The 25,540-nt window shown below is 36.4% G+C and overlaps 1 protein-coding gene across 2 annotated transcripts in view; it reads left to right on the top strand.

Annotated features, from left to right (window-relative positions):
* The first annotated feature begins 1,478 nt into the window (after positions 1 to 1,478).
* Positions 1,479 to 25,540, top strand: part of kif26ba (kinesin family member 26Ba) — a 104,731-nt gene continuing 80,669 nt past the window's right edge. Inside the window, exons 1-2 of one of the 2 annotated variants that reach the window (XM_051868560.1) lie at positions 1,479 to 2,287; positions 2,499 to 2,888. In XM_051868560.1, the coding sequence (XP_051724520.1) occupies positions 2,231 to 2,287; positions 2,499 to 2,888 (447 nt within the window). In that variant the 5' untranslated portion in view covers positions 1,479 to 2,230. The remainder of the gene's footprint in view (positions 2,288 to 2,498; positions 2,889 to 25,540) is intronic. The other variant, XM_051868559.1, reaches the window with a different exon arrangement.

Consider the following 25,540-nt stretch of genomic DNA (forward strand, 5'->3'; position numbering starts at 1 on the left):
TTTTGTCTCTTTCCCTGTGGTATACATGATTAATGCTGTTCATAATGCCCAAATACTCTTTCCTTATTAAATAGTGTGGCAAAATGACACAGCATAGCATTTACCCTATTCAGATTTATTCAAACAGAGTGGAAAATGTGTGCAAGACTGTATCATAGATTGATAATTAATCATTCTCGCTATTAATGAGGCAGGTTTTCTAAGGCCAATTATGTGTCTGAGAGCCTCATTATAAAGTCAGTGTGTGATGTCTTTCTTCTTTCAGTTTCATTAGCAGACTCTGATACCACAGTTTTTGTGAAGAGATGACATATTCTTGCTGCTCATTTTCTCCTAATTAACCTGTGCCCCATGGGTGTGTTTGTGTGGGGGAACGACTGGATCATAACTGCCCCTCTGAGAACTGACCAAAGAAGCACATCACTTATGAGAGCCTTTACAGAATGCAATTATAGAAGTTAGTTCAGAAAGTAAAGTTATGATCTAATATTTAATAAAGAAATATGTTTTTTTTAGGCTGCAGTAACCATCTCAGGTAAGGGTGAAGATTCAGTGGGCAATATTTTGGGTAACATGGCAAGAAGAGATTTGTTAAAAAGGATGGATAAACTATTAATCTGAGCAAAAACAAGCTTTTAAGTTTAGTACAGCTTTCTCTTTGTTTGCAATGCATTATTCTAAGGTTATAAACGTATGTTTTTTTTCCTCATAAATGGTCATTTACTTAATACTGTTAGTCTTTTATGAAGTAGTGGGTTGTAGGAGTGGAGGTTCAGAGGGCTTTTTTTAGACGTGTGAACAGTAGGTGGTGCTACTTACCCATGCTTACAAAATGTCCCTTCAAATTCCTACTGAACTAAGAAAACAACCAACATAATACTGGCCATTTATTTTCATGCAAAACCACATTTTATCAATTAAGAAACACTGCCAAATACTGCAAAATGACTTGCAAATGTTTGTTCTTGGTTTAAACAATAAAGTTTATGTACTTCATAGTTCAAATGACATTTTTGCAGTATAAGTAATTGAAGATTTTACAATAGTTGACCCTGACACACTTTTTAATATTTTAATGTAATTATAGCCTTCTGTTTTAGAAAATAATAATATACCAATTTTTATAGATGAATGTACTTTATTTTATTTTTAATATTGTCTATGCTCCAAAGCAGTTTTTTTGTCATTCATTGTATTGATTACATCTGCATTTACTATACAACTCTCGAAGTACCATTGCAGGGTACGAACTGTAAGCAGTGGTGGTCGTTTTTTTTTTTTTTTTTTTTAAATCTTTTTTTACATATAAGTTTATATACGTTTCAAAGGCGTTTTCAAACAACGTTTTTAAATAACCACAAAACTTACATTAGGCTACAATGATGCGGTAAATAGATGTCCACGAGCAGTGCGCGTTTGCTTGATGAAGTAACCATGACAACTGTTCGCTGCATGAGCGCTTTCTGTTAAGATCGGTATTGGACAGTGCATCGATAAACACGTTGTCATTATTGTTGTTGTTTTTTTTTGTTTGTTTGTTTGTTTTTTAAATTACACATAGGCCTACATCACAAAAATATAGTTCGTTTTTAGTTTAATACAATTTGTTTTGCGCGAGACGAACTTCTAACAGAACAGCACTGATAGAATTTCTTAAAAAAAAAAAAAAAAAAATTAAATAAATTCTCCATGATGAAAATTTCCCTCAAATCGGTCGCTTTAGTTGTAGTTTAGTTTAGCGTGTACACACCTACATGTCAGTCAGTGGAGCTCGAACATGCTATTCGCTGAGGGGCGCGGAGGAGGCGTGGCCAATCTACCCAGAGACAGATGTGTGCGCTCCTCTGGAGTGAGAGCAGTGCAGAGCAGAGATCAGTCCTCCAACAGAGCCTGATCTACTGATCTACAGCCTGCGCCTCACACAAGTCCATATGCATGGGAAAATGCGCCTGTGCTGGGATGCTGTGAAATCTAACGCACTGCACATGGATTCAGCATATCAGAAAGCATAAAAGAAATAATTGGATTTATCCACAGTTGGACGTTTCAGATTGGACCATCTGTTATTCATATTCCACTCTGGAAGATGGATAGATTTCTGCATGTTACTAGTCGCTGAGACTGGACTTAAGAAGGACTGCTGAACTGACCAGAGATTGATTTTTGGATCTTTTGGTTGTGGATGTAACAGGAGCACAGTTATTTCATCAGTCCCTCTGCAGGCTTAATCATGACCTCTCTAACAGGGAATAAAGACAGATCTGGGACCAGGAGTAGAAAATATGGGGTAAGATTTATTATTATTTGTTTTATGAATTGGAGTATGCACATTCTTGTCAATAAATTATTTTCAAGTCTGGAAAAACAGCAACAACAAACTAACTGTAATGTCAAACTCAATATGCAAATCATTAAACCACTTTAAACATTTATCATGTATGTAATCCAGATATTAATTTTTCAATCAGTGCTTTTCATTTTACTATCATTTCTTGCAGATGACTGATTCATCCCCTACGAAGTCAGCATCATTCTCACCTGAAACCTGGTACCGAAAGGCTTATGAGGAGTCCCGGAGCGCCAGCCGCCCGGTCCCTGAAGGTGCCGGCTCCATGCCCGGGTCCTCTGGAACCCCTTCCCCCGGATCAGGAATATCATCCCCGGGCTCTTTCTCCGGCTCACCTGTTACGGTTTCTCCTGGAATCAGTACCGGTTCGCCCGGTTCCTTAGGCGGATCTCCAGGGTTCGGCACTGGTTCTCCAGCCTCAGGTAGCGGGAGCTCACCTGGTTCTGATCGGGGGATTTGGTGCGAGAACTGCAACGCTCGGCTGGTGGAGCTGAAGAGGCAGGCATTAAAACTACTAATTCCCGGACCCTACTCTAGCAAGGTAGGCTGACACATACCAAATTATTTAAGAATATACCGAAATCAGGTTTTGACTTGGTAATGCATCATGCAGATACAGATGACATCAGATATCCATGCTGACGTGTGATATATAACTCATTTGTTGCAGTGCGTAAATAAGGTATGCACAGAAACCAAAACTTAAGATTTAAAGCGTGCTTCTATTGGAATTAAATTTGTGTATTGCATCGCAATTTATCAATTTGTTCCCTTGTCATATGTTTTTCTCACATATTGCAACTTACAAAAAAATAAATAAATAAATAAAAATAAAGAGAAAGAAAAACAGTAGTTGCACACGAGGGGTGGAGTGCTAAACCTATAAGACACTGCAGCATGTTGCAGATCCACTGTCGCTGTAGTTCCAGTGCGAGTCTGAGATCATGATGAGACTGGCCAAAGGGGGGTGAATTTAATTGCTGACTAACAGTCTTTTTGAAAGACTATAAAGTGAAACAGATTGTGTAAAGAAACACGTCATACCATGATGTGGCTTTGGCGGAGAGCATGAGCGCTGAGAGAGGCACATTTATGATTAACTGTCCATTGCGATTAGTTATTCTGTTTTGGCTTTGGACACTTAAGTTAGTACTGCAGCTGTACTTGGTGTGGATTCCACAAGAGCTCAAATCATAAGCTCAGTATACGTAAATATTCAGTGCGTAATTGGATGCATGTGTGCGTAAATATCAAGTTTCGCCGTGTGCTCATGCAGCAAGGTTCATTTTCAGCATTTAATACCGGGAGCTGTTTATAAAAAGACTAAAACTATGATTTACACCTAGAAATAAATAGTTTACAGAAAAACCCTACCTTTTTTTAATGTTACTGGTTTTGTTTGCGTCCCATTGAAAACAAAGCAGAGTTGATCCAATTCAATAATTATCCATTAAGAACAGGGGGCGCTGTGTTGTCACAAACAATGTCAAATTATAGAGATTCTGTATCAGTATCAGTACAGCATTGTATACCATGTTATCATTTGTGCGTTGTGCACATTAACATATATATATATCTATATATATCTATATATATATATATATATATATATATATATTAAGCTACACAAACATATGGCATCCATTATGCTCGTCATTTCAATAATTGCACCAATTATCCTTTTTAAAAAAACTGGCCCTCAGTAGTCCAAAACATCACATCTGCATTTACATCTCCTCATCATGCACTGTGTCTAAGTTAATGTCACATCTAATATAATGACCATTATCTAAAAGTAGCATTTTGCTGCTTTTAAAGAGCACCATTGATCTGGTGTGGCCGTGGCTCATGTTTCAGACCTGCTGTTGTTCTCCAGATTTTATGGCCAGTTCTGCCAGCTGCAAGTGACCTGGAGGTGCCCATTAAAATAAGCTGGAGGAGGGGCTGATGGGAAGGATAGGGGATCATGGGAGAGCAGGGTGGCCATACGCATGCTCTTTAAATCAGAGGCAATTTTAAAGGAGAATTGACTGAGTGTTTGGGCTTTTCTCTGCAGAATCTTCACCCACATGGTGATTAGTAAGAAGTGTTGAGACATGAATTGAAGGTTAGAGCCTCATTGTGATATTCGATCCTTCTGGACACCTTACAGTATGCTGCAAACCATCGCATTCTGGAAGTAAAAATGTCTAATTTCCTACAAAAAAAAAAAAAGTGCAATAGAACAGAGGGAGATCATTGACTTTAAAGCAAATATAGTCTCGCGTAGCCAGACCTTTAGACTAACGGTCTAGACTTCATAGAAGCTTTAATTGGCCAAGAACCGACCAAGAGGATGCCTGATTGACATATAAAGCAACCAATCACAGTTTGTTTTGTTCAGCGCTATGTTTATGGGTGTATCAATGTCCCCACAATAACAGAGCAGCGTGCAATTTATTCAAGAATGTTGTGCAAGTTTACTGCAATAATGGAGCAACAATAGTGCTGTGAATTTTACAGTCTTTTGAAAATCCAGCGATTTTGTTTATCCTGATAATTGTCACAGTTTTAAACACAACGGCTTTGTTTTTCCATACGGGGGTTTGGCTTTGTTTCCAGGTGGACTGTTAAAGAATGCGACACACACATCTCCCAAAAATCTTAGTGAATTTAATCAATCAGATGACGACTTCAAAACTTCTAAAGTTTTTCTCATTTTGTGTGCCATATGCATCAGACATTCAGTCAGCTTGATAGTTAAACTGTTTAACAATCGTTAAAGTCAAGTGTGTAAAACATGGTAAATGATGCTCTGTTGATAATCTTATACATCCAGAATAAATGTTAGGATATATACAGCATGTTGCTACAAGATAATTTTTTTGACATTTGAACACCTACAAAGCTTTATGTCATCTTCCAAGCAACACACTTTTATGGTCTGAAGTAGGAATATCCCGCATCCAACTGTGAGTAGAACGCAGCATACTGGAACAGTGGTATAGCTCACAGAACTTGTTCTGTGGGACTCGCTGTGTTGTGAACGTCCCCTGGGGTTCGTCTTTAGATTACACCCGCTGAACAGAAGCATGTTCATTTCATTCCCATGCACACACAGCATCCGTTTCCAACAGTTGCCACGGTAGCAACATGTTATGGGTGTGAGCTTCAAACATATTTCACTTTTAATGCTGTTTTTATGCCTCTCAGGTGAGCAAGGCATTATCATATAAAAAGGTCGCTTTTCCACTACGGACTGATAGGAATAAACTGGAAAGGACTGCTGACGTTGGCTCAATTCAGCAGCCATTCTTACTGTAAATGGCACTCCCTCCTGTCTTTTGGCTGTCTTTGTCTTGACGCTGGGGTATAATGGTGTCACTAGGGCAGATATGAATACAGCTCAGTGATGAGAGAACAGAACATGCATGGCCCTGCAGGATGTGGTGTGCACGTTTGGTGGCGCAGGTTACTTCTTGTTGGAAATGAATGCGAATAATATATTGTGGCTTTGCAGATTGTGACCTGATAGCTGCTTACAACAATGGAGGATTGTTGACTGTCAATCTAAGTCAAAGCTGTTTATAGATTGAAACTGCTTGGATTCTCAATAACACGGTCTGTTAATTTCTATTTTTTACACCTGAATGTCTCACAGCAGGTAATGGTTAGCCTTAAAAACCTGCTCATTTTGTAGGTATGAAATGTTGAAAGGTTTTAATTTCATGCAGAGGTCGAGGTGTGCTGCTATTACAGCTTGAAGCTTTTGCAGGGCTTTGAATTCAGTGGGTTTTGCTTCTTTTGAACAAGTATTGGACTTACTTAGGCTTTAAAGTCTTATACCCAGAGGAAAGATGTTTCTTGTAAAATTCTTCCATTAAAAATAGAAAAAAAGAGACATTTATTCACATACAATGAGAGTATATAGAGCTATAAAATTAATATGGATAGAATAGCTAAGATTGTTTGTTCTTGGAAGACATTAATGAGAAATTTGAGTTAATATTTTGATAGCAGAAAGCAGTTTGATATATTATTAAGCTTTCTTCTTAAAAAATGTACTCACCCTCAAGTTGTTCCAAACCTGTATGAGTTTCTTTCTTCTGTTGAACACAAAAAAAGATATTTTGAAGAATGTTGGTAACCAAACAGTTGACGGTAGCCATTGACTTCCAGAGTATTTTTTCCTACTCTGGAAGTCAACGGGTGCCGTCAACTGTCAATTTTTATTTTTGGGTGAGCTTAACTCATTTTTGTCTCAGGAGAAGCAAAAATAGTTTCTCTATTTAATCTTATTGCAGTGTGCGAGACACAATTGAAAAATTAAAGAGATCTTAATCGGTTAGGCCTGCTGAATGTCAACCTGAAGATGCTGTCGAATATTACTATGATTTTTGTCTGTGTGTAATTCAACACTTTCTCAGATCAGTATGATGTCGAACAGCATCCATGAGCCATAAACACTAGTTTTACAGTGCCAAATGCAGCAGATGTTAAAACCCACTGTGGGTTTGCAAAGTGGGTGGTTTGTTTTTTAGTGGAACCCAAAACTGTATTTTTTTCAAGAGTCCATTCAGGTTGTTGCCGTATCCCGTAATCATTGCCAGCACTTCCTCTAAAGCATGAAGGCATGTAATCCACCCCAGAACCAAGTCAGAGAAAACATCAGGTTCTCCCCCTTGAACATGGGCAATCGATCTCACAGGGATTAGCTGGACTGAGCCAGATCGAAGTTCTCCATGATCAAAGCAGAACGGGCTTGAAGGAGGATACCGGATGGTTCTGCAGATCTGTGATTTTAAGGCAGCGATCAGCAGTGCTAGTTCACATGAGTCACTCGTGGCTTTATCACTGTGTGAAAATAGTATGAAAGACTTGTGTAATATACCTCTGGAGACTAGATGGTTTGATGTGTTGAATGTGTAGGGTTCAGTCCGCAGCTGCAGTTCTTGGTATGGATTGTGTGCTCACCAGGAAAGTATTGCAAGCATGTACACAGATTTCTTAACTATTGTCCAGTAAATCTCACTAGATAACTTTGAAGAATAATTTGCAATGCAAGGGTTAAAATGCATATTGTTTTTTGTTTTTTTTTCATTAAAAACATATGCAAACATAGGCATCCAACTGAATGCATTTTATGTGTTTGTTTAGTGGCCTTTTAAACTTTGAATTGCCACTTTATTTTTCAAAGCTTTTTGTGTACAGTTATTTACTATGACATTTTGACTAAATGCCATGTAATGTCCTTTGTGCTCTGCTGACTGAGAAGAAAAGTTCCTAAAGAATCACAGCTAGCAGAAGATAAAATTGGAACACCAAATAATTTATGGGACGTAAGTAAGGCAGTGTATCCCAAACTGGGGTTCCTGAATCAAATGTCATGTTACCATTAAATGAGATCAGAGAACTGTGAAAAGGAATGTTTTGAAATATTAACTTAAAATCGCAGGGTAAAAATCTCAAGTAAATAATTTATTCTAAAGGGCTTTGGGTGACAAAAAAAAGTTTGGGAATCCCTCTATGTAAGTGATCAAAATTTTTCACAAAATAAACCAGCATATGGTGGTCAGCTCCCTAGTGGAGGGGTCTTGTATCAACCTGAAGGGTTGAATCTTATCAGATACTGGATAACTCCATGAAACTCTATTCTCCTTCTGATTGGTTGCTTCAATGTAACTTCCACAGTCAATTGATTTTATGTATCCATCACTACTTCCTTTTATAACCACAACGCAATCAAACAAATATACAAATTCTGTGTGCTATGCAAATTCTTATTCTAGCCCTCCACCTCCCCAGCAGCCTTTGCGATTTCATAATCTCACTAAGAATTGCGTTTAAGCACGATTTCAATGTTATTTTTCATATCATGTGATAAATCGTGCAACCCTACTCTCCAGCAGTGTAGCAGATCTAGTCCGCCAAGTCCAAACCTACTGTATGTACATTCCATTTACATTAATACAATGTTTTATAAACTATCCAGAGAGTTGTCATGACAGAACGTAAATAAATGGGTGTGAAATATTGATTTTTGTTAAATTATTTTATTATGTATTTCATAAAGAGACATTATATGAATCATGAAACTAGCACTAGTATCAATCAGAATCAAGTAACTTTTGTTGCGCCTATAGTGTTTATTAACACATGTGCCCAAGCTCATTTACAAACAGTAGCAGTAAACCAACTATCTCTCATTAGCAGTGCTAGTCAGCATGAACTCCACTTTACCTTTGTTGTCTTACACCGCCGTGATCTCTCATGCGGTCACTGATTTTACACACATGTGGAGAGGGCCATTCATTGTGCTTTTAACCTGAGAAGAGGCCTCTGCCCCCCTACTGACTAACTCATTTTTTTAATTGCCCAACCACATAACAACAGGGCTGTTTCCTCTTCAGAGGTAGTTGATGTTGCTTGAGACCTCTGCTTTGATGCTTTGAAGCGACCCTCCATTCTGGGCTGCAAAAAGCACTCTTGAAAAGAATACTAGATGAAAAAGAATGTAAAATACAGCAAATATTTGCAAAAGAAATAAATAAACATTTATACAGTAAATGTTAGGTCAGGTCATAATATTTTTGCAAGGCAAGTGTTTTGGAATTCCTCAAAACACTTAACAGACTCCATTAAAATGTATTAGCATTACACTTGTATACTGTATTTGCGTAATGAATTGTGATTGGTCTTTCCTTTCTTCTATCTATCTATCTATCCATCTATATTTCATATTATATCAATTTCCTTCTCTTCCTGTATTATTTGGGTTTGCAACCTTTTTAACATTTTCAACCTTATTAAATTTTCCCTAAAATGTTAACACTATTCTTTTGCTGTCATGGAAGCATTGTTTTTTCATTCAGGAAATCTTTTTTTGTCTTTTTGCCTTGTTCGTTTGTCTTTGTCTACTAAAGAAGACATGGCTTTTCTTTTAATTATTAATGGTCTCTATGTTGTGCAACTGAAAAAGACTAAACCCCTAAAAGAAAGAAAATGTTATGCATGCAATCTGAGACACTTTACTTACTAGTGTTTTTGGCATGGCATGTAATCAGCTCAAGGAATTTTCAGAGAGATGATCAGATAGAGGACTTAGACGGAGGGGCTCCATCGTTTGGTTGAGTTCAAGGGAAACGCACACCTTTTGACACAAAGAGACTGGGAAAAAGAAAACAGATGGAGTCATTCATTCTAAAATGTCATGTTTTACAAGAGGTTTAAGTGCATTCCTCTGCAAAATCAACAAGGTTAAGAGGATGAGTGAGACCAGTGTAGTGCAGACTGAGAGAAAAGCTGAGTTAATTATGCCGTGAATGACGAGGACATCGTAAAGGTCAGGAGGACAGGAAGAAACAACCGAAGATGGTGTTAGATCAGAAGAGATGAATTTTACTGGAGCTTTGTTTTGTTTTCTGACATTCCAGCTGATCTAATGGTGAACAGCTAGACTGGGGGATTTTGTCTTGAAAAAGTAAACAGATAAAAACAACCTTTCCAATAAATTACTAAGCAATTTTTCAAATAGAAGAGTTTAAATGCATTAACAGCATAGCTTTGCCACAATAAAATGTGTATTATTTTTCATATTCATGCTAGATCAAACACATTTATATAAATATATATTGAATATTTAGACTTTACAAGGATCTGATCATCCATGGTTGGGTCTAAAATAGATTTGCAAGGACACTGTAAAAGAAAGGGTTAAATGCTCACTGTTTTTATTTGCCCTTGATGGTTTTTGACATGTAGACATGTATGCTTTGCTGGAGGTCATACAGTAGTAGAAGAACAGAGTAGCTCGTTATTATGAATAAAGAACTGAATTAACCTCCAGATGAGCTCTAGCACATGTCCAAATTATGATGTAGCGCAGCGCTTTGTGGGATGTCAGGACAATGTCACCTTGCCCATTTCATCTCTATTGCATGCACCAGTGGACCAGTACCTGCCAACACACACAGTCAGGTTCATCACACACATATACACAGAAAAAAAATACTACCTTCACACCAATAACACCTTTTCTTGGTAAAAGGCTGCTGTAACATTATGATATTATATGCTTTAATATGTGTCTCATTGGTTACGCTCACACCATGGTTGAATGTGGTCCAAATCCATCGTTTTTTGTCACCCTTATATGTGAAGCAAAAATAAATAAATAAATAAATAAAAATGTGTGTGTGTGTGTATGTGTGTGTGTGTATACACAGAGATGCACACACATCTTCACGGTGTCATTATGATTCAGGCTGCATCACAAGTCAGAATATATATATATATATATATATATATATTTCAGATGGATTGTTAATAGCAGATTTATATGTTTTTTTATTTGCTAATGCTAACCAGAGGCAGGTAGTAAAGGAGCAATGACATTTTAATTTTTAGGAGCATTTTATTGGATAGATAGATGTAAGTTTAAAAAGATTTGTTGAATTTGAGTTTTAATATTTTTGGTCTGTTTTCCTGAAAAAAAAAAAAACAAAAAAAAAAAACAACTACCAAAAAATGCTTTTTCAATGTTTAGGATTACACTAGCATATAGATGAACTTAATGCTAATAGACATGGACTAAAAGCCACTAAACTCCCTTTTTATCAGTAATTTCCATTAAGTTACATTAAGGTGGCAGATCACTTTTAAGACCCGCATACATCTTTCTTGTTCTTTTTCGTTCTCTTTTCTCTGTATATCAGGCTTTTCCTTTCCATTTTCTCGCTCTTTGTGTTTCCCTGTCCTATCTTTTTACCTCTCAGGTTGAAGTAATTAGTCGCAGGGTTTCTGAACAGCACTACAGAGCACAGTAACCTTGAGCTGAGGGGAATGTGAGGGAAACGAGAAGCAAGAATAGAGGCAGAGAACACTCTCAGACCTGAAGATTTGGGTCTGGGGTCTCAGAAGATGGATTACCTGCACAGCACAGAGCAATTTATCAATGTCAGAGAGTGAAAGAGAGGGAGAGAGAGGGAAATGGGGATGAGGAAAGAGTGAATGGAAGCAGAAAAATGGCTCATGGGAGGTCTGGTTCGATTCAAACCTAGATTCTTGAAAAAATTACTGCACATACTCTACCGTTATACAGACACGAAAATGTCATTTAGTCACAGCACTAGTAGGCTGCACTATTACTCAATGACAGTTTTCTATTGCATTTTATAAGTCTATTACCATACTTTTCTGAACCTATTTTTTCTCCGAAGCCCCAATTTTAAACTCTGAAAGTCCAAATCTGTAAAAAATAATGGAATCCTGTGTGCCAGCTTGGGTAAATTCAATTAAGTTTGTTAGGAACATTCAAATAGACAACTATTTTTTATGACGTAAATTGAAATTGGATTTCAGTTTCCTAAATTCCCAGAAATTAAATTCTCAGTCCAGACTTTAGCAGTGAGCTTTATCAGACATACCAGCAGTGTGCAGTTTTGTGATCTATCTATCTATCTATCTATCTGTCTGTCTTTCTGTCTGTCATATAAATGTTTGTATTTTAGAGGCAGACAATTTTTATTTATTTAATTATTAATCTATCTATCTATCTATCTATCTATCTAATCTGTCTGTCTGTCTGTCTGTCTGTCTGTCTGTCTATCTATCTATCTAATCTGTCTATCTATCTATCTATCTATCTATCTATCTATCTATCTATCTATCTATCTATCTGTCTGTCTTTCTGTCTGTCATATAAATGTTTGTATTTTAGAGGCAGACAATTTTTATTTATTTAATTATTAATCTATCTATCTATCTATCTATCTAATCTGTCTGTCTGTCTGTCTGTCTATCTATCTATCTAATCTGTCTGTCTGTCTATCTATCTATCTATCTATCTATCTATCTATCTATCTATCTGTCTGTCTTTCTGTCTGTCATATAAATGTTTGTATTTTAGAGGCAGACAATTTTTATTTATTTAATTATTAATCTATCTATCTATCTATCTATCTATCTATCTATCTATCTATCTATCTATCTATCTATCTATCTATCTAATCTGTCTGTCTGTCTGTCTATCTATCTATCTAATCTGTCTGTCTGTCTGTCTGTCTATCTATCTATCTATCTATCTATCTATCTGTCTGTCTTTCTGTCTGTCATATAAATGTTTGTATTTTAGAGGCAGACAATTTTTATTTATTTAATTATTAATCTATCTATCTATCTATCTATCTATCTATCTATCTATCTAATCTGTCTGTCTGTCTATCTATCTATCTATCTAATCTGTCTGTCTGTCTATCTATATATCTATCTATCTGTATGTCTGTCTGTCATTTATATTATCATTTATCATATAAATGTTTGTATTTTAGAGGCAGACAATGTTTTATTTATTTGTGTGCTAACTGATCTCAGATGCTCTAAAATAAAATAAAAAAAATTAAATAAAGCATTCTCTAAAAAAAGAAGCATGATGTATACAACTAATGGGATGAGGTGAAGCTTTTTATATTTTACATATCTGCATAAACGTGCCAATGGTTTATAAATCTGTCTATAATCCTTAAAGAAACAGAGATGTAAAAGAAATGTAAAAATGTTGTCATTATTATACTCACCATTTCCCGATTCACCTTGTTCCAAACCTGTATTATGTTATTTTTCCATATTTCTAACTAATTTATGAAGACGTTAAGTAAACAATGACAGTGACAATTTTGGGTGAACTGCCCCTTTAAATAAGAATTGGAATGCAGATTAAAGGAAAGAAATGGCAGTCTGGCAGTGTAATGGTTAACTGAAATTGTGTTCTGGTTTATTTTTGTTTCATAGCTGAGCGATCAAAGAATGACCCAATGGCAGCTTTCAGCTTCTGTCCTCTACTTCTGAAATACTCGCCTCTGTTGTGTTTATCCACAGTATTGCTGTGTTATTTTAAGGTAGCGCAGCCTCTGACTTCCCAAGTCAGCACTGACAGCCGTAGGCTGAGGAGAAGGGCCACATATTTGTGTGTATCATTGTGTGTGTGTGTGTGTGTGTGTGTGTTTGTTTGTTTGTTTGTTTTTAGGAAACAGCTCATCCACATGCCAGTTTGTAATTTTAAACTGAATATGAAAAAAAAAAAAAAAAAAAAAAAAAAACACCCACAGGCATAGAAATAGCATAAGCCTTTGATGACAACACAAAGACTCTGTGATTGAGTGTGTTGTATTGTGTTCATTTAGCAAATGTGCTTGTAAATACACTCACTGCTGAGAGAGACAAATAACTGTCAGTAATTTTCCACTATCCACATTTAAAGACAGCATGAAATCCAAATTTACTTCAATAATAAATATCCCTCATCTTATTGTGCACAATTCATTAGTGCATGTCATTTTAAAAAAGAGAAAAGTTTGTTTGCATAATCTTTCATCAAAACATTAACTTTTTCAACCTCTACAATGACTTATGATGTTACAATGATGTTACAATGACTTTTGATGACTTCTGATGTTACCAATTGGCTGCACTAGCACGGACAAATAATATTAATCAAAAGTGTGTATATATATATATATATATATATATATATATACAGTATATACCTCTCTTATTTTCTAAAATACACACACTATGTGTGTGTGTATATGGATATTGCCTGATTGCTGCTTCTTTTAATATTGTCCAATAATGTCATATCCAGCTTTTCACGATCCAGTCAAATCTTGTTAGGTTTTCCACTGAATATTGTGTTTCATATTATGGAAGTTAATATGCATGATCACATACATAATATTACAGAAGTCATACATACTTTTTTTTTTTTTTTTTTTAAATGATCTAATTACTTATTCTAATTATATAAATTTTATATGTAATGCTGTTAAGGGAAGGTGGAGAATGTGTCCATGTGTAATAAAATGCTGTATTTAGATATTCAATATCCATACTATGATGGTAACTAATGTAAAAATTCCATTAGAAAAAACATTGGCATAGCAATAGGGCATATTAATTAAGATTGGAGAGAAGATCAGTGAAGGAAATGTTTCTCCTTGTTGGCTATTTACCAGCTGGTTTACTAAACTATATAAACTCTTCTCCAGCAGAATATATTGTAGTTGTGTCGGTCAGGGTCAGAATCCGACAGCGGATATGGCAGTTTGTGGTAAAGAAGCATCCATTTGAGCGGTTGAGTCTCAGTGTGGGTTGTGTATTAAGCTGTGTATTATCTCTAACACTGCAGCTTGTCAGGTGTAAAGTCACAGACAGAGAAAGACACAGGGGAAAATCTCCTGGGCAGTGTTATTCCTGCCTGTTTACATGGGAAGGGCCATGCAGACCTCGAATCATTTGAAATACTCGCAATAAAATACAGCTCCACAGCAGGGTCAATTGAAATCCACTGATCAGTGAAGGCAGTGGAAAAGGAAATAAATAACCTCCTCTGTTGGTTGGTGTTTGACGTTCATCCTTTCCTCAAGCTTATGTTTAAATTTGTGGTTGGTAGAACATCAGACCATGTAAAATGTGATTGAATTAACCCACAGAGCTCTGTTGATGTAAAATGTGCATGTGAGCAGTGGTTATAATATCTCAAGCTAAGAAACACGAGACTGTACGCATACTAACACTGTTGGACGTATCAGACTGCAACCCCCAGGGGTTCATTTGCAGGGTCTGTCTATCATAAATAGCCTGTGTATTCTTTAGTGATTGTGATTGTATTGAGAAATGAACAACACCTCCTCCCTACTGATCTCACAGTGGGCGTGTGTTTAGAGTCCTAATGAAACCCCACAATCTGCCCAATCAATCACGGTGGTGACAGGCAGACAAGCCCCGCCCCCTCTCATAGTCCCTTCTCTCTGTCCTCCATCTCGCTCTGTCAAAGTCACTTACAAAAACCATTTGGAAAAAAAGACCTGTCCTCTAGTACTAGGTGGCAAGTTTATCTATTGTATTTAAAATTTAATGAAATTACTGTAGTATTACCAGTATATGTAAACATAAAGTTTACAAAAGCCTCAAAAGGTTACAGCATAATGAAGCAGCATGTTTGAGGTTGGTGCTGTAAATAGTGTGTAATTAGGTACAACATCCCCACAATTCCTTATTACATGTATACTGAAGGAGACTGTGTGGAATTGCATTCTGGCTGTGGTGAGAGAGAGAAATAAGATGCGAGTTTGCTTCTGCTGTCTGTGGAATTAGTATGTTGAGCCAGAATCTTCCCAACATACGAAGCTGACCTTGCTGTTCGCCCTGTCAACCGCTTGCCATAAAAGCACAGATGCATTTGAAAGCTCTCAAGAGTAATTAATCCCTATAGCTGATGTATCATTTTAGGACGCACATGCTTCTCATTTCTAAATGGCTGTTGTTAATCACTCCAGGTGTCTGTTTGGCACTCTCACCACGTCAATGAAAACACTAGAGAGGAGATGATTGACCGTTAACAGTGTCTAGTGAGAACACATTCATCACTGATCTTATATTGACCCTTTCTACCCAGCGCAAAAAGGGATTGACGGGTAAGATTATGTCCTCTTCCAAACACTCCAGTGCTGATCCTTGTGTCAGTAAGTGATATTGTCTAAATCACTCATCTCTGACCTGACATTGACCCCCGGCCTGCACAAACAAACACACATCGTCACCCTATTTGTAGAGGCCTGTTTTCATCAGAGGTCGCCCTGCCGCATCAATCCAGTCGGGTCACTGTCTATAAATGTACGTCCACTCTGGGAAGTGCAGCACTCAGCTGAGATTCATTAATCTATTACTGCAAATTGTGTTAGGAAAGACGAGACTGTCTCCTATCTATCAGGCCGAGTTAACTCAAACAACTAGAGGAGGGTTTGTTGTTGATAAGACATCTTGTTTGTGTTCCCTGTGATTCAGTTAAGATTATCTGTGTGTGGTTTAATTGATGCTATTTTTCAGCATGGACAACCTCCTCTATTCCTGCCAATGAAAAAAATATCCTAGAGTGATCAGAAAGCACTTTGGAAAGTCCAAGAAAGGAGACAGTCAATAAACTGTGGATGATCTTTAAACCAAAGACCTCTTTTCTTGGTTTATCCAATTATCTTTAAATTGACTTCAGCCAAATTTACTGCCCTGACACCAAACTTGACCCCACCGAGGCTCAGTGGGACACACAGTTCAACCAAATGCAAAAGGACAGAGGAATTTAGCCTTAAAAACTTGGAAGTCTGTTGTTTATGTGGTGTCTGGTAGAGTGATATGTCTGAGATTTGAGCTTCTATTGTCAGTGCACTCGCTATTGCTTGTATCAGTGGGAGCCCTCATTATCTCTATGTTAAAATAGTTTTGCTATGCAAATGCATTTTCTTGGCTGTGCCAATTTTGGGAAATTACATTGAAATATCCTTATCCCAAGATTATTCCTGAACTCCAACATTTGGCTGCCAAAAATAACTTTAATTCAACCATTTATAGTTCTTGTTTGTCTTTCCTGTCTGTATGGCTCTTGTCATTTGTAGTTTGAATGATTGTAGGGCCAGTTCAAAAAAGAGATTTCCTTTTATAGCTGTTTTAACCTGACTGCGAAGCACCTGTGCACATTATAAAGTCAACTATGTAGTATTTTCTGTTCATTTCGTTTACCCATTCCTAACGTCTTTTCTGTAAAAATGTCTCATTTGTAAGTCGCTTTGGATAAAAGCATCTGCAAATTAATGAATGTAAATGTAATATGTATGGTTTGATTACCATTTTTGGTTAGCATCCCTGAATATCAGTGTGGTTCGGGCCTCAATAATATTAAATTTGGATACTATACAAATTTGATTTGTTTTTTTCAACATATTTATTCAGGTTTTTTGTTTGTTTGTTTGTTTGTTTTCTGGCTGGTATCAGTATTAAGCATATTTAAATTTTTATATTTAATTATTATTTTTATGTCATTTTTGCAAAATATACATTACATATACATTATTTATTGAATGTATTTCATTAAAATATTCAATCACTGATGATGACTTAAAGGGTTAGTTCACTCAAAAATGAAAATTCTGTCATTAATTACTCACCCTAATGTTGTTCCAAACCCGTAAGACTTTCGTTCATCTTCAGAATTTAAATGATCATTTTGATGAAATCTGAGAGCTTTCTTTCCCTCCATTGACAGCTTATGCATCTGAAACTTTGACGCTTCAAAAAGTTTATAAAGCAATCGGAAAACTAATCCATATGAATTGAGTGGTTTAGTCCAAATTTTCTGAAGAGACACGATCGCTTTATATGATTAACAGATTTAATTATAGGCATTTACTCACATATACACATTGATCAGGGATCATAAACGTTCCAAAGATGAACGAAAGTCTTACGGGTTTGGATCGACATGAGGGTAAGTAATTAATGAGAGAATTTTCATTTTTGGGTGAACTAATTGATCCAGTAACTGCTCTGACAGATTCATGCATGAAAGATCCATCAGACAGATTCAGTCAAACAGCAACTCCTTAGTTTGTGAGTCTTTTTGAATCATTCAGTGAAAGAACCATCTACCAGAGTCATTGGTCCCACTTTATATTTGTTGTATTTAACTACTATGTACTATCATTTCAATTAATCATTTGATACAATTCACTTATGTACATACATGTTATTACATTGTACCTATGTTATTATTACCTGCATGTAATTACATCTGTAATTAATTTCTGTAATTACAGCTATTAATAACACTGTTGACCCTTACCTTTTAACTCACCCTTAAACCTACCTATACCACTCCTTACCTGTATCCAAAGACTATACATATAAAAAGACGGTTCACGCCTATTACTTATGAATGGGAGAAACTGCAACATGCAATATTGAGGAATATGTCCTGCCTTCCAAGTAAAAGAGCCAATCGCTGATTGGTAAGTCATCGCGTCACTGCAGCTGCCGTTAGAAGCTCCGGTTCCCATAGAAATGTGAGACTCGCGATTAGGACTGCACATGCGCATTGACTCATCTAGGCTAAAAAATAAGCTTTTTTAACGTCATTTGAGCTTAAGAAACAAAATTTATGGGACAGTTCATGTCAGATTTCATTGGTGATTTGAAATATGTTATTTAATTGTGAGTTCGGCAAGCAGTTTTTGAGTTTTCAGGATTTCCCCATTGGATTTGGTCTTGGATGCCCAAAATAGCTGCCCGGAGGCATTGCAAATATGGCCACCGAGTGAACAGACTTTCCTTGAAAGGGACTTTGCCGTATCCCACCTCAGTAGCAGCAAAAGTGTTTTGCAATACAACATCAACACAATAATTAAACTGTACTTATTTTTTTAATGCAAGTAAATAGTAGTTAAAGTCACTGGTTGCACTGTATGTTTCAACTTCACTAAAAGAAAAGCTGTTTAAAAGAATCTCTAGTTGTATAGTGTACTAGCTGTATAATTGCGCAAGGATAGAAAGGCATGTTTTCTTACCATTATTTCATGGTAAACAGTATTGGTATCTCATCACATCTCTTCATCACATCTTATATCTCATCAAATGAATGCTTAAAATATGCCATATTTTGCATAAGGTCAGTTGCATAGCCTACATGCATTTGTGGCACTGGCATAGGCCAATTTTTAGGTTGTTTTTAACAATTAATATTGAGTTTGTTCAAATGAAGATTGCAATTAATTGTCAAATTGTTTGGTTTTACCCATGCCTAATGCGTTTGATTGTACAGTGCTGATTTATATTCATTTTTCACTGTAAGCACATTGACCACACCTATTACTGAACTGAAACTGATTTGTGATTGTATTATTGGAGCCCCACTAGGCTAGTGTGTATTCCTTAGTGTGCACTGGTCTCATATACGGCACTGGTGCACCCTCAATGTGCAGCCAGCTGGAACTTATTACAGGACGATAAAAGCAGAACTCTATGACTAGCTCCATTTCCTGTGTCAGATCCCTGGGCTGCTGCGAGCTCTAATTTCCTATTCATCCCTCCTCTGAGGGGTGCAGGGCCAAAAAGAGCTGCTGGCCAACTATGGATTTATGGCAGTTTTCTGGCAATGAGATGCAGGTAGATAGCATTTGGTGGAACGGAGACCTAAGCGATTGTGATCTCAGTTTTTCCCATTCTACATCTATCTCTCGTTCCTAATCTGGATTTTGAAAGCAAACAAACACCAGGGGTGCCAACATGGATTTGGTTTGAAATGCATCGTTTTTTGATGAGTCCCAAATCGGTGTCTTGTATGAGTGGAAAATTTACCTGATGCCGAGAAACATCTGCAGCCTGTCCCATCTCATTATAAGATCTTTGGTGTTTTTACTCTTGTGTAGCGTATAAATGACATGCAATTTCTCTCTGCAGGACGCACATCTCACACATCACTAGTATAGATCGACATGTCAAGACTTCAAATGAGGCATGTGCTGTGTCCTCATGCATACATTAGCATTATCTGAACACCAACCATTTTTCATTGATGGCGTGTGATTGAAAAAGGTTTGCTGCAGCAGAAACCATTTAAGAAACGGGCTGTTTGCACCAGCTGTGCGTAAGTTACAGCTTAGCCTAGTTGCGATGTAAAGAGGCAAAATATTATACAAAGATATTTTTGTGTTGCACCATTAAAGGGTTAGTTCACCCAAAAATGAAAATTCTGTCATTAATTACTCACCCTCATGTTGATCTATACTCATAAGACCTTTGTTCATCTTCGGAACACAAATTAAGATATTTTTGATAAAATCCGATGGCTCAGTGAGGCCTGCATTGACAACAAGATAATTAACACTTTCAGATGCCCAGAAAGCTACTAAAGACGTATTTAAAACAGTTCATGTGATTACAGTGGTTCAACCCTCATATTATAAAGCGACCAGAATACTTTTTGTGCGGCAAAAAAGCCAAAATAGCGACTTATATCTAGTGATGGGCGATTTCAAAACACTGCTTCATGAAGCTTCGAAGCTTTATGAATCTTTTGTTTCGAATCAGTGGTTCGGAGCGTGTATCAAACTGCTAAAGTCACGTGAACTATTTAAAAATTTCGAAACACTTATGACGTAACGAAGCCACGTTTACTGAAATCACGTGATTTTGGTGCTCTGAACCACTGATTCGAAAAAAAAGATTTGTAAAGTTTCGAAGCTTCATGAAGCAGTGCTTTGAAATCGCCCATCACTAGATATTGTTGAATAATGTTTTTTTTTGTTTTTTTTTTTGGCGTACAAAAAGTATTCTTGTTGCTTAAAAACATTAAGTTTGAAGGACTGTAGTCACATTAACTGTTTTAAATATGTCTTTAGTAGCTTTCTGGGAATTGAAAAAGGAAATGATCTTGCTGGCAATGCAGGCCTCACTGAGCCATCAGATTTTATAAAAAATATCTTAATTTGTGTTCCGAAGATGAATGAAGGTCTTACAGGTTTGGAATGACATGAGGGTGAGTAATTAATGACAGAATTTTCATTTTGGGGAGAACTAACCCTTTAAAGTTAGTTGAAACATAACTCTACCTATAAACTAAATATTTACAGAAGCTCTGGATAATTGAAGGTAAATGTCAATGACTATTCATTACTTTACAGAGAGCTTACAACCTACTAGCTATTTTCTGCCTTAAGAACAAATGGTGCAACCAATTTAAGTACAGAGTTAGTTACAAACTCCGAAACTAGCTAGTAGTTACTAAAACTCTAGTGTGGACTTTACGTTCCAATTTAAGTAAGAACTTATGAATGGCTGGTGCAACCCAACATTTTGCAGAGTAAGGGTTACCATCTATATTTTGGCTGCACCCAGCACAGTAATGAGAGGAAATGACATCGTCACTGAATAATGAGCTCAGGGCTCATATGGAAATGACTAAAGGTTTAGAGGTTTAGGATACGGGAAGTGGCTGAAGTGTACCTAAATCGGTCAGATAGAATGGTCAGACATGAGCCAGCTAAATAGTTTCTTTCTTTGTGATTGTGCACTTTTCCATGTGGGCTTAGGGGTAGATTTGTGGAAATGACTCCCAATAGCATGTATTTATGAGCTCTTTGAGGACCTCCATGTCAGCAGCTAGATCCAGACAGCTTTGGATCAACAGTAAAGTGAGGTGATTTTCTCTAAACCACAATCCTCTTTGCTAGAGCAACTGGGTTTGTGTAGTCTAACCAGAGGTGAAACCACACTTAAGTTTTGTGTTCAGTATAAAAATATTCAAAAACCTCCTTGTTAAAGCTGCTGTGAGCTGCTCTCTATCTTTCACATGCACTCATTCATTTCAACCACAAGCAATCTCTTCAAAACATGCTGAATGATTGATAAGCTGAGATACGCCTCCAAGATTTTCATTATATTGTTTAGATATGTTGGTTTATATTACTTAGAGGTTTGCCTATAAGGTTTAATATAGTTCTTAATTTGCTTTTTAAATAAATTAATGTAGTAATTTTGCATTAATTTCACTAATTATTTTGCATGACACTGTGCTGCTACTTTGCACTGTTCTTCAGTTCAGACAGTGTGATGCGAAATATTAAAGTTAATGTGTTAATTTGTGTGAGAGAAGTAATTTACACTCTTGATGGAATTTAATTATTGTTGAAGCATGAAAAATTATATATCATAAAAACATTAATAAGAAGACCATCAGATGACAGCGGTAAAACATCTTTTTTCCAGTGTGGAAAAAGTTTGTTAAAAGATTAATTGTGAATTATTGACCTTAAATGATGGTTTAAATTAAATTAAATTTAAGTTTAATTTACGTAAAACTAAGTTTTCTGAGGCTGTTTATTTGTTCACCTAAGATTTCAATTTAGGATTGATAATTTCAGTTTAATTTGCATTAGTTTTGTTGACCATTAGCAGCACATGGTCCAGCTGACCAATCAGAGCACACTGCACTTTCAGAAGGATTAGTCGACATTATCGACAACGTCGACAATAAAAAATTGTAGACAAATATTTTTGTTGTCGAATAGTCTTTTGATCTCATATGATCCATTTGAAGGGCCTGCAATAACGCGGTTTGACCAGTGGAGCGCTGTAGCGCAATACTGTAATGCAGCCCTCCCGGATCGAATCCAATAGAAGAAGACACAGTGCTTCGGAGTGCATAGTGCAAACGAAGTCGAACCTGTAAAATGTGGGAGTTTAACATAGCATAAAACAATGTTTAGCATAACTACAAAAAATGCTGTCATGCAGGGCCACCAACTCTCATTCAAACTCACTGTTCGTCCATTTTCTCATGCAGTAAAAGATGCATCGCAGACCATAGAGGACACAGACAGCGTGCAGACAGATAAGACAGATCAGGTTACTTTTGTAACTAATTGCTAGTGGAATAATCCAACAAAGCATACTGATTAAGCAGTATAATAATCAATGATTAGTCAATTAATCGTTCCAATAATCGGTAGATTAATCGATTATCAAAATAATCATTTGTTGCAGCCCTATTCAAGCATGAAACAAAATCAAGATTTTGTAAAAGAGCCTCTTTAAGTCATATGGAATAAAGGATAAATTGGTGTTTGGTGCTGATATGAGGTTACACAAACTTCTGCACATTAGATGCATAATTAAGGATGCATCAACTCACACACGTTATATCAAAAAACACAGTCTTCGCTCAGTATTTTAATCATTTTTATTGCAGTAAAGGAAATGTGTCCTGCTCGTGCACAAAACACACACAAGTATATCTTTAGATCTAAATGTGACTTGAGCCCTTTCAAAAGCAATTTAGTTTGTCATTTATTTTCTGAAAATAAAGCTGCAGAATGTGGTATTCCAGGTGCGGAGCCTCTCTCTCTCTCTCTCTCTCTCTCTCTGATGCCTGCGTGAAGAGATTAATGTTGGGTTTGCTCATGCTGTGTGACTGTGGCTGCCCATCCTGAGACATTTAGACAGGTCTTGACTGAGTTCAGACAGAACTGATGAATGTGTGGCAGTGGAGGTGATTTGCTGTGAGTTTACAGAGCTGTTATTTTACTCTTATGTGAAACACAACCAGGAACAGAGCAGATTCTGAGCCAATAACAGAGATCAGAGTGGAATATATTTTGTTATTTACTGTGACATGCCTCAGTAAATTTACTTAACATTTTGAGCTGTACTGTAATATATCCTCAGTGGTAATAATGTGTTTAGCAGACGTCAGTCAATCAATCATTTTACTGACTTTTTTTTTTTTTGTTTATGGCTCATAGATGTTGGGGATGATCAAAGAATACAGTAATTACCATAATTACTGTAGTCTTGAGATGACCACGTCCTCAAACTGGGAATTATGTGTTTCTATTGCAACACTATCAACCTCTAAATGAATCTGCTGCGGTCAGATGGTACAAGTAGGAGCTCGCAAAAAACTCCTGTTTTACAAGCTGTAATTATGAGCTCTACGAGGACATGAGCGCTTTTTACAAGTTGAAATCACGTAATTGTGGTAATTACAACATGGCGTCAACTCACCTAAACCTGACATGTTCAGCCAATCACATGGCAGCAACCTAATTTAGGCACGTAGACCTGAGCTGCATCCGAAATTGCATACTTCCCTACTATAAAGTAGGCGAAAAACAGCATATGATAAAAGAAACAACAACAGATGCTGGTAGGTCACATGATAAGGGCAACATGGCAAATGTAGTACATCCAGATTACATTCATACTATAGAGGAAGTACTTTTTTAGTAGTTGTTAAGTAATTACTTATTCAAAATAAGGACCTGCTCAAGAGAGTATGCGATTTTGGATGCAGCCATGGTCGAGACGATCTGCTGAAGTTCAAACTAATAGGAAATGTATTCTATCGAGTGTCCAAACTTTTTACTTGTAGTTTACAATTCCCCAAAATGAAAGTAACACTGCTTTATATGAAATAAGCAATAGGAACTAAACAAAGATGCACAGCAGCATATAACGTTAACACAAGACAATAACTGAAGAAACTGAAGGTCTTAAATAGGATGATGAACATAATATACAACCAGTGAGCTATAATCATTTAAACAATGACAACCAAGTAAACAGGAACTAAACACACTGGAACTGAACACAGGCAAAATAATACAAAAGAATATCAAAATAAAAGTCTACGGACACAGACACAGAGGATATGTGACAGTATTCATCAAAGAATCCTGAAAAATGTATCACAGTTTCCATACATTTTTAAGCAGCACAACTGGTTATAACATTGATAACAATAAGAAATGTTTCTTGAGCAGCAAATCAGCATTAGAATGATTTCTGAAGGATCATGTGACACTGAAAACTGGAGTAATGATGCTGAAAATGCAGCTTTAAAAACACACTGTAAAAAATATTTTCATGATTTCTTATCACAACATTTTTTCTTTTGTCAAATCAACTTAGATAATTAATGTAGTTCAGAAAACATAATATTTGGAGTTTCTGTTGATTAAACCAATCGCCTTCATTGTATTAAATCAAATTTTTAATATCAATGAACTCAAAATTTTAAGGCAACTAGGTAACTTACTTTTTTAAGTTAAACCAACAATTCTTTTTTACAGTGCAGTAATAAATTACATAATCAGTTATTTTAAATTGTATAACAATATTACACACTAGCACTGCATTTTTTATCATAAACACAGCCTTGGTGAGCATAAGAAACGTCTTAAAAAACATTAAAAAATCTTACCGACCCCAGTCATTTAAACGGCATATGGTTAACGGAGGTGATGTTAAATGCGACTACCTGAATCTGAGTCATATAGCTGATGGAAAGATTGAACAGATGTGGAAAAATTTCAGTTGTTCAGAGCTAACATTTCATCCATAATAAGTTAGTAACAAATGATTACCATAAAAAAATCATGGCACAAAACCCAACTTTTCATGAAGAAAGACCAGCTTTCGAAAACACTGGACATTTAAGAAAGTTGAAACCACACATTTTTCTTTTCTGTTTTTGTGTTTGCATCTTGGCTTGCATCCGTTTCTAGCTAATTTTCGTAAAAGCAGGCCGCTCAATTTTAATCGAGAACCATGTTGATTTTATGACTTTCTTGGCTGAATCAAAATAATTAAAGCAAAACAGATGTGTTTTATTACAACTCGGACGGATATTGTTGCATCAGTAATAAGCCTCAAAAATGCCCATATTTATTTCTTAACAAGGAGTAGCTTGCCTGTTATTTCTTATATTAGCACATTTCAAACAACTCAGAGGTGAGGAGCATGTAAATTAGCCAGGGTATTTAATATTTTAGGATATGTTAGGATGCATAACATTCCAGCACATCCATATTAAGGGTTCAAGGAGCATTA

Source organism: Ctenopharyngodon idella, chromosome 17 (assembly GCF_019924925.1).
Source record: "Ctenopharyngodon idella isolate HZGC_01 chromosome 17, HZGC01, whole genome shotgun sequence".
Taxonomy (NCBI): domain Eukaryota; kingdom Metazoa; phylum Chordata; class Actinopteri; order Cypriniformes; family Xenocyprididae; genus Ctenopharyngodon; species Ctenopharyngodon idella.